The 15,672-nt window shown below is 40.9% G+C and overlaps 1 protein-coding gene across 2 annotated transcripts in view; it reads right to left on the reverse strand.

Moving 5' to 3' along the window:
- Positions 1-895: 895 nt before the first annotated feature.
- The window catches only part of tgfbr3 (transforming growth factor, beta receptor III), a 66,822-nt gene continuing 52,045 nt past the window's right edge, over positions 896-15,672 (reverse strand). For both annotated transcript variants that reach the window (XM_080005070.1, XM_080005071.1), the window contains exons 12-17: positions 15,172-15,357; positions 13,415-13,702; positions 12,303-12,432; positions 6,778-6,828; positions 6,560-6,667; positions 896-4,105 (exon numbers count right to left, since the gene is read on the reverse strand). In XM_080005070.1, the coding sequence (XP_079861196.1) occupies positions 3,987-4,105; positions 6,560-6,667; positions 6,778-6,828; positions 12,303-12,432; positions 13,415-13,702; positions 15,172-15,357 (882 nt within the window). In that variant the 3' untranslated portion in view covers positions 896-3,986. The remainder of the gene's footprint in view (positions 4,106-6,559; positions 6,668-6,777; positions 6,829-12,302; positions 12,433-13,414; positions 13,703-15,171; positions 15,358-15,672) is intronic.

Below are 15,672 nucleotides of genomic sequence, written 5' to 3' on the forward strand. Positions count from 1 at the left end.
TGTCCAAATTGCACCAACATTCAACATTGCATGTCCTTGGGTCCCCAGCAATATACCCGCCAAGTGTGAAGTATGCGCATGAGCGGTTGTTGAGATAATCAAAGGACATACACACAGAGATTCCGACAATTATAGATAGAATACATTTTGTTTTGTAAATATGGATCTGTCTTTAAATCATGATTTATATCTATACCTATTAAAAGCAAGACAAATCAGGATATGCTGAACACTCATCTCTACAGTAGTACTTTGTCATATTATATAGTACTTTAGTAAAGTACTATTATACTTTAAGTATTAATACATTGCATTACATGAATACAATACAGTACATTTAAGAGCTAGTATTTGTCTACTATTACTCGTACTTTCCCTTTTACTGGAGTCATTTTGTGTGCGTGCATATTTGTACTTTAACTTCAGTAATAGCTCTGAGTAATTCTTCCACCACTGCAAAAAAAAGGAATCAGGACTGTAAATAATGTGTATAATTAAGAACATTTATTGGGCATTAAAAGGATACAAATATCATGCATATTTACAGCTTATAAAACACTTAAGAAATCATTCAGGGCCAAGTATACAAATTTACAAAGACACGGAGAAAGTCAAATTCTTCATTATTATAAAAATGAACTGCACAGACATTTTGGAAACATGTTGTGGGGGCTCATCTCAACATAGCGTTATGATTCGTAATAATCCAAACCTGATTTAAAGAAAAAAAAAAATAGGCCTGCTTTACTGTATTTCTAACATACAAAGCAGACATAAATATCTATAAGCTCTTGACAACACACACACACACGCCCACCCACCCACCCACCCACCCACCCACCCACCCACCCACCCACACACACACACACACACACACACACACACACACACACACACACACACACACACACACACACACACACACACACACACACACACACACACACACGCGCAAACAATTTACACATTCACATAAAGAAATGAGGTAGTCACATGGTAACGAACAAATAAAAGGAATACAATCAACATTTCTGGGGGGGTTCCCATAATGGGAACATAGATGTGATCTGCAAACAGCTGTTTTCAGTTCAGGCTTCACTGTGTGGACTATAAGGAGCGGGGCCCCAAAAAGGGTAGAGCGCTGAGTTCAGTACATAGAGTTCTGTAACAATGCTGCTCTCACTTTTCACAGAACGCGGTCGTTTACCAAGAGCGGGAGTCAAACTGATGGAATAAATGAAAAGAAACCTCTCCCTTTTATTCCAACTTTATATTTCCACCATTTAAGGTCATGAAATATATGGGTAGTTTAAAGAAAGGAATATATCCTATTATATCCTTGAATCTAAAATTCAAAATATTCTATATACTGTATACTCTACTATGTAACTATGGGCTGCTCTTTAAACAATGGGATTAATGATTGATAACTATTGATTAAAGCCACTTCCATTGCTGGAAGAAAACAGTCATTGTATTAACTTTTTTAAAACTTTAACCCAATGCTGCATTCTTTTCCTAGATATTATTCAGAATTTCGGGACTTCTTATACAGCCTATGAATTAGCTTCACTATTATTTATTGTAAAAGGGATGCTTTTGTTCTCAATTGTGACTGTATACCATATATATAGAAAAATGGTTTTAATGCTCAGTGCCAATGCATTGTTTAATCTTTCCCTTTTGAGGAGCGCTAGCATTAGTTTGGGGCTCATAACATGATATATTACAGTTGAAAATATACATTGCTACATGTTCTTACCATATCATAATATGAAGATTGTACTTTAGGTATGGATCAAAAAATATATTATATATATATTTATTTATTTATTTTAATTATAAAAAACAAACAAAAACAAAAAAAACCAAATCAACAAACAAATCGTGTATATGTGACTTCATACAATATTATTTGACCAAACCGCTTGTAGAAGGTGGTAAATAACCTGCAACAGCGTCAATGGGAGATTGCCAAGTTGGGAAATGATAAATCTATGAATGACAACATACAATATTTTTTTAAATAATATTTTTTCAAAATTATAGAAAAAAAATATCCCATGCACATTTAGAAAGGAAATGCCATTAGATGATGCTTTCTTCACACGTCATTTTCAAAACAAACTGCAGAACACATGAGAGAAACATGGTTGGAAATGCCTCTCTAATTAGAGTAAAATAATGTTGATATACTGTATACAGAAAAACAGTAGGCCAATTCACTGAAGACTATTCTTTTGTCATATTTTTTCCACATTTCCTCAATGTGATAGCAGATGAACATGTACGCTTCATGAAGTATGATAAGAAGAATCTGAAATGCTACTCTTCATGTGTCATTGCTCATTGTATGATGAAAATGACGAATAAAGCCACAACAAAACAAACAAAAAAAATATATAGGATTAAACACATCCAAAATTCACAGTATTACACAAATATAAAACAATAACGTTCTCTGGGTAAATATATTTCAAAATATAACTTTATACACAAATATATCTATATATCTATTATATCCCTCCGTAGAAAGCTCTATACATGTTTACATAAAAATAAAAACCTCAACATATTGAGGTAAAATACATTCTGTTTTTCTGTGTCTCTCCTTGGTAGAGGGGAGGTTCCCTCTCTTTCTATTGTTTACAAAATCTCCCAAAAACCCCTTTATTCTATCGTTCTGTCAAAGATGGAGAAAATAACAACATAGACACATTCATTATTATATTACATATTCATTATTGTATGGCTAAGGGGTCATTTTTGCTGTCAATAAAGGAGAAATGCATTCATGACAAATTACGATAAATATCTATTCAAATGATCTGTCTGCAGCTTATCCAAAAATAATAGCTATAAAACACACCAATACGTGTCCAGATAAATTATTTTTACATGACATTACATTTTATTTTTACATTACTCTTTCCCATTTTTCATCGACTAATCCAAGAAAATAACTAAGCTGGACACGTGTTGTGTGTTATTGTCATTCAGCACTGTGGTTTATACCTTTTACACTCTTATTATAGTAAAAGTTGTGGCTTACGACCAGCAACGTCTTGGGCCTCACAGTGAACATAAAAAGCTTAAAAAAAAGGAGCAATCTGTTTCGTATTATTTACAATATTCACAAGAATGCACATATCTTTACAATGCTTTTCCAACTTGGAATGGGGAAGCTACAAAGCCCCTTTTGGTTGGTTTGACACAGACAACTGAAAAAAAACAAAAAAACATTTTTTTTTTAACCAAGCTAGTGTTAATCTACATCCATTACTGAGTTGTGTATATTAAAAAATATTGTGTTTTTTTCACATTTTTCTTTCACATTTTTTGTCATTTGCTGTATCTTCTGTATACATTCGGAATTCCACTCGTCCTTTCAAAGTTTTCCACGACACGCTGTACAGAATAGTCGCACCGAGAAATTACAGCTCTATTCTCTTAGCGCTAATAGTGGTTGCTATTAATAAAAATGTCCCACGCAACATGTTTGAATCCAAAGGCTATGCCATCTCTATTCTAATAATAGACATTATGGCGGTAAACACACCTTTTTACTATCCTGCAATACTGGGTTTTTCTGCCAGCCAAAACAAAACCATTTAATATATATTTTTTTAATTAAAGGAAAAAGCAGCTTTGGGTTAGAAAATGAAATAAATGCCTGGCACAGTATTATACACCACCACTGCTTATGTCAACGCTCCACCCTCAGGCACTGACCCTAGAAAGTAGGACCTCATCCAGGCACTTTAAGATGTACATACATTGTTGTTTTGTTGTTGTGTTGTTTTGTTTGTGTGTGCATCTACAGTTTCTTTTCGTCTTCCAAACCCTACCCTTTTTCCTTACTATCTCGAGGAAGAGGGGGCCCCCAGAATAATTCATATTTTCATTTCTTCGAAGGAAATGAGCGACTGAACGGACCCCGGCACCGGGCTTTCCTGCTCTTCCTGTGCCTGGAAAGCGTGCGGGGGCTACGCGGTGCTGCTGCTGGAGCAGGGCGTGCTCTGCGTGCTGCCCACGCTGTGCGCCGCGCTGCTGTTCTCCGATGCCGCCTGCGACTTCGGGGCCTGCTGGGCCGCAGCTGGCTCACCTGGACACACAGCGGAGGCGGGAAGAGGCGCGTTACAGAACCATCATTCATATCTGAGCAGGACAGGGACATGCACGGTGGAGATATGAAGTTATGGCAACAAATCGTGTTTGAGTCACTGGAACTGGCTTTGATCTTTGGCTTACTGAGAGGGAAGTACAGGCCATATTTATTCTATTTATTCTAAAATGTAAGCGTAGCTTGGAATGACAATAACTTGCCCAAATACACCTTAAACATGTTAAGAATGTTTATATTTTACAACCATACTGAAGCCAGAGGCAAATTTCCACAGAACTGAACAACAATTTATCTATCTATTGAACTAATCCTGTACTAATACTGTATTTTCTCATTTTTCAAGCCTCCTGTATTCCTGCAGATGGAGTAGAGGAAACAGGCTTGCACACATCGGTCCCTTCACTAGTTTGCTTATTCATGCTTGGAAGCTCAGACGCATCTCATACACACATATTTGATGTGAATATTGTTTGTAAAGGCCACCTAGTCACCCAGTTGACATCTTTCTTCTGGTGGTTTTTAGTCTAGCTGGAGCACAAAAAGAGGAGTAAATAAGAAGATAAATAAGAGATTGCATTCTGATTGGAACCACTGGGGTGTTTATTGTTTTACAGAATGTTTTGATATGTATTCCAGTGAGTGTGTAGACTCCCAGGATGCAATGCTACGGGGTAAATTAAAACACTATAGAAAAACAATAATAATTGTTAGGCTAATCCATGAGCTGTTTGGTTGTGTTTCTTTCTTCCAACAAATAAAGAGAGTGCCAGAGATACCGGAGGAAGAGCACAACGAGTTTCCTATACTCATTTTGTGCTTTGCGATGCGTGTTTTGACCTCGTTTGTTTGTGCATTTTAGGAGGCATTTGCATGCCTCCACAGGCCGCGGTTTATCAGGGCCCCTGCTGCCGGCCCCTTGGCCCTGTTTGTGTTTACTAGAGAAGGCCTGCCAAGAGTTACAGCTCAAAACAGCAACAACAAAAAAAAAAAAAAAAAAAACACAGTTCCTTCCCTCGCAGAATCCTAGACTTTCTAAACAAAGGGACTGGGATTCACCTCTGCTGTCTATTGGTTTTATGGTAAAACCTACTTCCTCAAATCCACCGTGCCTGACCTAATACACAGTATAACATATTACATCATATTTTACATAAGGAAGAGAAAGGCCGCTGAGTCTAGCCAGTTAATCTAGACTAGAATATAAAGACTCTAAAGACAGTTCCAGAAGGTCGGCAGGGATGAATGAGGATGAGGCAAAATACTGTCATGTTTTATAACAGTGCAAATATTTTAAACATCATGGAAGCTGATATTTTAGGGAATCTACAGTGATGTTGATGTGGACATGAAGACGGCAATATTGTCATGTTTCAGAGAGCTTTCAGAGATGCCGTCAGGAATACAGTATGTGCCTGGAGCTCTTTTGTCACAGATTTTAGGAGCGCTGAGCCACTCACAGTCTCTCCAAATAAGCCCTGCACCAGCTACTGCTCGAATGCTCAACTTTTGACCTCTGAAATTTTGCGAAATCAGCCGAAATCTCAAAAAGGTGTGTGTTTCTTTGTTGGTTTCTCGCTAGCAAAACCGCTAAAACTCGAATAAAGTGGCTTTTTCAAGAGACGCCAATACAAATATTGTGTTAAAGATAAGGAAACTTGCATTTCCCAACCAATCTTTCTTGTTTGCTCACCGTCAACTCATTCAGGAGCCGGGACAGCTCGATGATGAACGTAACTGATGTAATTAAGACTTCAGCATTTCGGGATCTGAAATCCATTCACCCACACTTTCCCATTCAGAACGCCATCCATCAGCCTCTATGAGCTTGTTTCAAACTGCAAGTGTAAACGCCACACTTATCCACGTTATTGTTGAAATGTCACTGTCCCTAACCGATCCTTGTTTATAAGAGAACATCCCTGGAAAAAAACACTGGCAATGGCCACGCGGCCGTAGATCAAGCCGCCTGGCAGATGACGGGGCAGCTCAAAAGCCCACTTCCTTCCGGGGGTCAATTGGGGTGAGAAGACTGGGAGAGACGGGGGGAGGCGGGGGTCTTGGCATCTTCTCGACATGGATTACTTGCCTTTTCCTGCGAGTGCCCCGCTAAACTTTGACTGGGGGAATTCCAACACGTCTCCCAGCTATTGTGCTGAGCAACCCCCCACCCCAAAATGATTCAAAGGCAGGAAAAAGACGAGTTGCCGTTGCTGACCAACAGGATATATTTACAGTGGAGGAGTCAATATGTTATTGTTAACTGGCCTCAGTCAACAGCGGGATGTTTGGCAGTGCAGCGGCAGATTTCTGGCACCAGGAGACTCGGACATTCCTTCATGTCTTATCTTTTTCAGTAATGTGGAGTCACAGGAGCGGTGGGGTAAAGACAAGAGTGCGGGGGGATGGGGGGGGTGGATGAGATGAACCACCTACCTGTGTGGGAGTAGATGAACCACAGCGCTCCAGTCAGCAGGGCCCCGATGACAAATGCCGCGAAGGCGATGCCCACCACCGTCGGAGTGTCCAGGACGTACAGAATGGCTGCAAGAGAAGAATGCAAAACAATTCAATCTTGAAAGCCGAACAAACCCATTAAATACAAGCACTCAATTGGCAATGCAGCAAAAACGAACTTCTTCAAATGAACTCACCTTCACTTGGGAGATTATGTGGACTTTTTGGTGTTGTGCGCGCTGGTGCACCTGAAAAATAAACAATACCGATGTTAATTATAGAGCAAGATTCAACATTTGAGTGATTTATGCCTGTCAAAGCCAACTGGTGATGTAACGCATTGTGTTGAAATGCAATACTTTGTAGGTTGCATAAAACTGAATTCAGAAAAAAAAAAAGGCTGAAGGACATCCTCTCTGGCAGCGTCCTGAACCACAGCATGAATCTATTGACTCAAACCCTGGCTTGCCCATGTATTTCTGGATGGCTTTCAAAAGTGAAATTAGCTTTAATTATGTCTTCACAAACAATACAAAGGCGCTTGTGTTGGGGTGAACTCAAGAGCGGGACTGGTCCGGGTCCAAGATCCCACCCGCACAATGGCTGCTATTCTCAGAAGGAACACCTTCAGATTCTCATTCCGCATAACCAACGATGACAGGTCATCAGAGCAGAGTTTGATTTCAGGAGAGGCTGAGGCTGAAAACACAGGAGCCTGTACCTCCAGCCCCCCCAAGTGTTATCTGTCCCTGCTGGATGGTTATGTAAAGAATGCAAAGGCTTGCCATAAATACTTTCAGCCCCAAGTTCACGTCTCTGCAAAGGAAGCAGAGGAGCTGCACGCTACAACAGGGCGGACAGAAAGCAGTCACTGTGAGAAATGTCAGGATTCCTTTGGACACTGGAAGTGAGAACTAACAAATGTTGCTCAGGAAACTATTCAAGACTTACGGTACATTTGGAAACCTGCATATTTCTCACTCCCAGTTTTGTGAAAGATATATTCATTCATTTATCTCATTTAAGTATTGTGATTTATGTATTTATTTACAATTACACAAATCAAAAAAATGTAGAACCTCAAGTAACAGAACTTTTTGCCTATAGTAAGTCAAATAATGCCACTGGAGTGAAATCTCCAGCCATTTAATGGTCCTGGAAGAGTTGGAGCAAATTTGAGAGGTTGAGTTCTTTAATCTTTCAAACGAAGACGTCCCCTAGCAGTTCTGTGTTGACATGTGTGAGGCTCAAAAATGACAAATGAAAAAGAACAGGGCTACTACACCGGAAGTTACCAGTAGAAAAATAAAGTTATTCTCTTCTAGTCTATGTATGTTTTATCAGAGTTGGCAGGCTAACCGAAAAATTCTTTGCAAAACCTAGTTGCTGTTGGACCATGACCTTTCTGCCTCCTTGGTCCAAAAAACACTGAGTAAGCCTATGGAGCCTCCTCTTCCGGCTGTGCTCAGAAATTATGCTGCGGCTGTTTCAATTTCGACAGTTCAAAGTGTTTTTTAACTGTAAACAGCCCCATTCCATTGGACAAAATAAACGCAGTTGCATTTTCGTGAGACGGCCGATCAGATACCGCAGTGGTGCATGGTCGCATACAGTTCTAAACACCACAAAAACCTTCCCCTCAGACTCCACTTGGATGAACCAGTTGAAGAGTTGGACAGTCGTGAATTGCAACTGTGATTAAATGTTGGAGAGTGGCTTGCTGCAGGCTACCACCTCCACTTTCCCTCTAAAAAAAATGCTGTTTCATATGTTCTGGTGATATTGACTATAACTAAGGACTGTCCTTAGATAAGTTTTGAACATAGCGTGCCACTGAAGGTGTTTTGTAACAAAACAAGCTCCCAGTTTGTAAGCTGATGCACGACTGCTATCATTTGAAATTCGTTGGCAGAAGCAATTAAAGTGGCATTCAAAAAGCATGTTTGGTTCTTCACCCTGTCCATTCAATTTTTCTGTCATAAACAGCATTTCTGAAGCAAATTCAGAGCTATTTTCAGAGGTATTTCACCGAGAAAATTCTGCTTTAACTCGGGTGATACTTTGAAGTAAACCGAAACAAAGCTGCTTGATTGACGAGATTGTCCGCTCCGATCACTTCAATTCTACCCTTGAAAGTGACCAAATCTGCAATTAAAAGAGGTAAATGCATTAGTATTGGCGCTTAATCTCTCTTTGACGGCTTTGTGGTTGTTATGTTTTTTTTCCACGCAGCGACTTGGCCACAAGTGGCCTTCTTTTGATTTTCAGATCAAGCTGAAGTCGTCGGGACGCTGTCCAGCGCAGAGCCATGGGCCTTGAAAGGCGGCTTGTTTTCATTGCCATCACAGCATAAGAGATGCCTTTGTGTTTGGAAAACACGGCCTTTGAAAGTGCACTCTTTGATTGAGTTTATGGCATATCTGTGTTTACTTAAATTGGGAAGTAAACCCAGTGCACTGGCACACGGAGGTGGGCAGCTCCCAGCAGTGGCCGCTGCCAGGCTCAGCCGGCTGCTTTCAAAGACTCACAACTTTTCCAATACATACACTGAGACGGAGTGTATAGGTTGTTGTCTGAGTCTTCGTTTAGAAAAACTTTTTCCCAGGGTGGAAACCCAAAACCATGCTTCAGACCGCCAAACCGAAATGCAATAAACCCACTCCCTTGGTTATGACACACACACTAAACAAATACAACATTTTGCAAAAATCCTCCGCGCTACGCCGCTATGGGGTGCGGCTGGTTATTTTCTTTATTTCAATGCACTTATTGGCAGGATCTATGCTTCTTACAGGACCATACCATACCATAATGATGAGAAATCCACCTCAAAATGACCTCCTGGCCCCGTGGACAATTACAGTAACATGAATTTTTGTCAAAGGTTCTTCATTTTGTATTTGTTCATTCCATTTGTAAAAACTTTACTTTAACAAATACAAAATACAGAAAAAATACCATTGACAGGGGGATCAGGGGATCATTTTAAGGTGGGTTTCACACCATATCATTCACGTTTTCCAAAACGTGACACCAGTATGGTCCTTGACCTAGGTCTACACCACATTGTACTGCGTGCTTTCCTTCCTTTCCTCTAAAATCCTCAAATTACAAAACAATGTCCTGCAATGGTTTAAAAACCTGTGATCAATACTGAACCGGAGTCGATGAAACTCACTCAAAATGACCACAGCTCTCTTGCTGGTGTGATCGAGTCATATCACCCCATCCGAGTTTAGCTCATGAATCAGTAAAGTGCAATGATGCTCACACACGCACACGCACACACGCTGCGCCCTGCCCTCGGACCCTCTGAGGCCGGGTGATAGAGTGAGTGAATGAGTGAGTGACTAATCTCGCGACGAGGGTCCTCCGGGCTATGGCCGCGCTCCCAAATATTCGGCTCCTCCCACACCCCCACACACACACACACACACACACACACACACACACACACACACACACACACACACACACACACACACACACACACACACACACACACACACACACACACACACACACACACACACACACACACACACACACACACGCAGCCGTCCACCTTCTCTCTGGTGGGAGAGGGGGAGGCCCCAACGAGTTTCTAAGTAAAAACAACTGCTGCATGACTCCTCTTTTTCCAGCTCTCGCTCAGCACAGACTGGGCCAGTGTCGCGGGAGAACTGGGCCTTCGCTCTCCACCTCTCCCACTCCACTCAACACACACACGAGCATGCACATCTCACACACACACGCACACGCACACACACACACACACACACACATACACACACACACACACACACAAACAAAAAAGCCACTAAGTGGGGGTAATGAGCACCAGATGTGGAGATGTGATGTGCAATGATTTGCGGCTGGAACGGTTTGGTTTTAATCTCAGTGTGTTGGATTGAGATTTCCCTGTTTTTTTCTCCTCTGATTGTATGAGTGTGATTGGCCAGTTCATCCATCACTCTCCACGCACCCTTCATGTACTCAACAATATCATGGCTTAAAGATACGCAGGCATGAGACAAAAGATGGATGAAGGTGAGGAGGATTGCGGAGGAGATTCTGAGATGCTCTTTTTCAGACAGTTAAAAATCGTTGCCGTATTTTTTCTTCTTCAATAATAATAATAATAATAATAATAATAATAATAATAATAATAAATATAGCTGCAGGCAGAAATACACAGGGTCCAGTTTAGTCATGTTAGGTACGTATTGCAGGTTTCCGAGTGTCTGAAGTTCCCGAATCTGCGCTCTGTGATTAAATGCAGGGACGTACTCTTTCTCTAATTGCTCTTCTTTTGTGGGGATGGGGACCATGTCACGCTTACGCTGTTGGGAGGAGTTCAACTTCAAATTGGCATTTTTGGAAGAACCACCGTGTCAGCTCTGGGGGGCCTCATCCTCGCTGCGTGCTGCCGAGCGGAGGAAGCACATGGTTGTTTCTCTGCTCTGTACGATTGGCTGTTCATGTCAGATGTCTGAAGTGACGTATTTACAAAGGTTTACGAAGGTAATCAAACTGATGTTATTTTAGTGGTGACTTTTTTCCTTGGATAATATTTTTATTAAGATAGGTTTCCATTAATTAGAAAAACGTTGAGGTATTTCTGTGAGTATTTACCATATCACAGCTTCCATTTTTCCGACACCTGGCTGGATCTTGAACGCATCACTCAGTCATACATTCGAGTGGATTCGACTCAACGTGGTCTTGAGTTTTTGTGGATTACTTTTTTTTATGTAACTTTTGGCCAGGGTTGGACATATTTTGCCGATAAATGCATTGAACTGTGGTATCAGTCAAATTTGGGCGGTTTTTCACTAATTTATGCTCCGTACGTGGATCGATTTGGATGAAACTTTTGTTTGTGACATGACGGTTTAAACAAGACGTAAACCGTGTTCACTCGGAAGTAGCCGAGTGTACGTGCATCGCCGATACACCAAGGTTCTACAACCTCCTGTGGGGTGCTGGAGGGATGAGTTCGCTGAGCAGGACGCTTTGTGACATCATCATCCAATTTGTTATATACAGTATGTGCAGGTTGGGGCTCTGAACGTCCATTCGTATCATGCGAGCTGTGTAGTGTAGATTTGGAATCATGTCTGTTTTATTTTAGTCCCAAAAGTTTAAAAAGTTGATGAAATGCCTCTGAGGACATGCACGTAATATATCCGTTAGAATGGAACCTTGTCGTTGGGAACTTCCACGCGCGGTGATTTCCTTCCACAGAGACGCCGTGAGGCAGTACTCTGCGGACAGCCACCTTCAAATTATTTGAATAAAGCAATAACACGCAACAAGTGCGTAGTCTTGTAGTAGTAATTCTGCTTGTCACCAGGACTCAGAAAACTTGCGTCACTGCGTCATTACGTCAGCTGATAGTGCGTTCAATGGAAACCCGGAAAATTGTAACATGTTTTAGTAGTAATGCTGATGTATTGACAAGTGACAGCACAAACTGATGCTACATTCCATGGGAACTAAACAATTTGTAATTGGTGTTGATACTGGACCCTGTTTATTGCTGCCTGCAGCTATATTTATAATAAGAATTATTATTATTATTATAATTACTATTATTATTAGTAGTAGTAGTAATAGTAGTAGTAGTAGTAGTAGTAGTAGTAGTAGTAGTAGTAGTTTTATCATTATTATTTAATTTTGCTGTTATTATTATTATTTGTCTTATTTTCAACATGCTAACCTGGTAAAATCCTAGTTTCGTCCCCATCCAGCACCACGACAAGTGGTTTGGTCGATGTCTTGGTGTTCATCATCATCGCCATGATGGTGTCAAAGTTGATGGAGTCGCACCCCTTGTTAGGCTGGATGCACTGCAAGAACAAAGGAAGCCAACGTTAATCAACAAGGGGATTAAGAAACTCAAGAATCACTCACTCAAGAATTGGAGACGACAGACAACTCATAACACCCAATTGATGAAATCAAGTACTTGCGCAAAAATGTATTTTATTTAAAATTATCACAGGATATCATATTTTTCACATCATGGAAGATCATTTCATAAAGATTTTTCTGATCTGCTTTCCATCAATTTTAAAGTAATTTCCAACAAGCATCTCACATTTCTCTACTCTCACCTCGAACAACAGATTGAAGGGCGATGACGTCATACACTAAACTCCTGACCTCGGCCTATACCCTGATCCCAATCAGAATGTAAACACTGGCACGGGTCGGCCTCGGGCTCTTATAACGCCTTCGACAAGATAATTATTTTCTTTGCAATACCCCCAGGTACCGAAAAGAAAGAAAAGAGCTTGTAGGAGGACGTGAAAGTGCTTTGTTTTGGCAGCGAAAGGGAAAACGATGCCTTTGAGGTGAATTAGAATTTCAACAAATGGTAAATTAGCGAGGAACAAATCCTGTTAAAGCAGAGGTTTTCAACCCTGGGGTCGCGACCCCACGAGGGGTCATTTTATATGCACACGGGGTCACAGGACATTTACAAGCCTGATAGATTGATATTTGATTGATAGAATTTTAATGCATACATTACTTAAATAGGATTGAAATATACCATAATTTCTATCAATAATAATAATCCATTTGGAGCTCCATCTATGCATAATGATGTAATAAAAGGAGACTATGTGATAGTGAAATTGACAGAAACTTTAGATGCAATGTGTAATATCTGCACTGCACTGCCCTCTCTACCTGCTGTTGATGCTAGAATTTTGGGACCTGAAAACAGAGCTGAGAACCCCAGCTGTAAAGAAAAGAAAAAGGCGTCTGTGGTGACTTTGGGACGAATATACTGGATGTATGCTGATATAGGAATGTACTACGTACCAGCGGCAGCCTCTGGAGGTTATGGAGCCTCTTGGAGCACAGGGACATCTCACAGTGCAGGAAAAGCAGCGACATGTTGAACTTGGAGTTGAAGGTGAAACTGAACCTCTTCCTGTCCGTCTGGCCACGGGGGATGTCCGTGGGAGGGTAGAACTTGACAGAGTCATCCTCGGGGCACACGTTCCGGATCAGGCTGTAGTCGGACGGGGCGTTGGGGTTGGAGTTGGACGAGACAAAGCACGACTGGATCATGAAGCTGTGTTCCGGGTCTGCGGTGGTTGCCAAAACCTAAAGATCAGGAGAGAGGAGGCGGGGCATTTCATTGTGAGAAGTATTAAAGTCCTACAGTTGTGTCTATAGTAATCCATTAATTCCTGTTTTTTAGTACACTGGAATATCCTGGAAATGACCATACTTTTTTTTATCAACAAATGAAAAAATGCGGTTAAATGACTTCAAATCCAATGCTTGCATTTCTTTTGAAATGACACTTCTCATTTCCCCAGATAACCTCACCAGACACAATTAAGGCTGTCACGTTCATAAAATTGGAATTGCCAAATCATTGTCATATAAATAACAGTGATCAACAATTTGATTATAAACTTTTGTTAATTTTATGCTACCTATTTATTGGCATTGAATACTGTAGCATATAAATTCAGGTAGACCGTTCATTTATGCCAACCCTGGTGGAAACGCACTTAATTCAAATTCAATCCATTACGACATTGCGACAAAATTTTCAAGAAACATGATTGCAGAATCCGACAGTTTTTTCCAAAATGACTGCAATCACCTCAATTAACTGTTATTAGGTGATTATAATGCAATAGTTATGACAGTTTCTGCAGCAATACACAGAAAAATATAATAACTGTACAGCAGAGACACAGTGAACAACAGGACAGCCTTTGGCCTCTGCCTCTGGGCCGAGTTCTCAGCCCAGCGTGAGAAGTCTGTAGGTGAAGGAGCAGGTTGGACTCAGGCCTACCACACAGAACACTCTTTGTAACCTGCTGGCTGCTGTGTCCACAGTGTCAGTGAAGCATCTCCTCCTAATATCATAAATCACCACTTCAAAAGGGCCCTTTCTTATAATGGGTTAGGGTTTTTTTACATGACCTCCATCGTTGCCGCTTCACTCTGCCAGATGGACACAACACTAATAAAGGCATACAGAGGGGGATGTGAGGGCTGAAAACCAGTGTTAGATTTGTAGCTTAAACTAGACCAAACACAAACTGACCTTTCAGATGTTGTGCAAGGCGATCAAAGGATGTTTGAGCCGACATCCCAGACAATCGGTTCACACAGAACAATGTTGATTTTCCAATAGGCAAAAAAAAAAAGATGTACAAAAAGAAACTTGGGCCTTATTGGCTCCGATCTTACTTCCACGCTCTGCTGCGGCTTGTCATTGCGCCTGAATGCAGCCCAATGAGGCTGCATTCAAGACTTGAAACAAAAACATTAAATCTCCTTTTCAAAAACATCATATTCACACGTGCCATAATTTATTTTTTGAACTTGTGTTGAATAACAGTAATATCACATTTTATTTAGAATTACTTGGCTGCAGCAGGTTGCCGGTAGGAAGCATAGCAACATCCTGTTTCTAGTCTCTTGTCTTGGCACAAAAAAGCCGATAAAGTTGATTTATGAAGTACAGAGGAGTCAATAAATCCCTGAAAAACCTGATCTTTTTATTTTCAATTTTAAATGCACAAATGAGTGTTTCTTCATGCGTGGCATACCTCCACAAAGACTTGCTTATTTTCTGAGACGGTGTGAAAGGCCTGCGGCGCCGGGTAGCGGAAGAGGTTGGTGTTGTACAGCTCCATGCTGAACGTCACATTGTTGGCCAGCTCCTGGGCTCGTCCCGGAACAACCTGAGGAACCGATTCTGAAGCTTCCTGGTGCATTTGGTATGTGCAGTTGAACTAGAGGGAGAGCGAGAGAGAAGCCAAGACAAACATCAACAGGGATCTGACTTTAGATTCCATTGCCATCAGTCAACCATCCGTCTCATCGGTTGCATCACAGAGAGCCGGATAAAGAGACACAGGAGATCAACATTAGAGCGGGGGACAAGTTCAAGTTCAAGTTCAAGTTCAAGTTCAAGAGATTATTTGTCACATACATATACATACGGTCATACATATATGCAGTGAAATGTCATGACAGAGAGATAGAGAAAGAATGGGAAAAAAAAGAGAAAGTTGTACAAATGAACTGAACTGAAATGAACAGGCGGA

This window comes from Zeus faber, assembly GCF_960531495.2.
Source record: "Zeus faber genome assembly, chromosome: 1".
Lineage (NCBI taxonomy): Eukaryota > Metazoa > Chordata > Actinopteri > Zeiformes > Zeidae > Zeus > Zeus faber.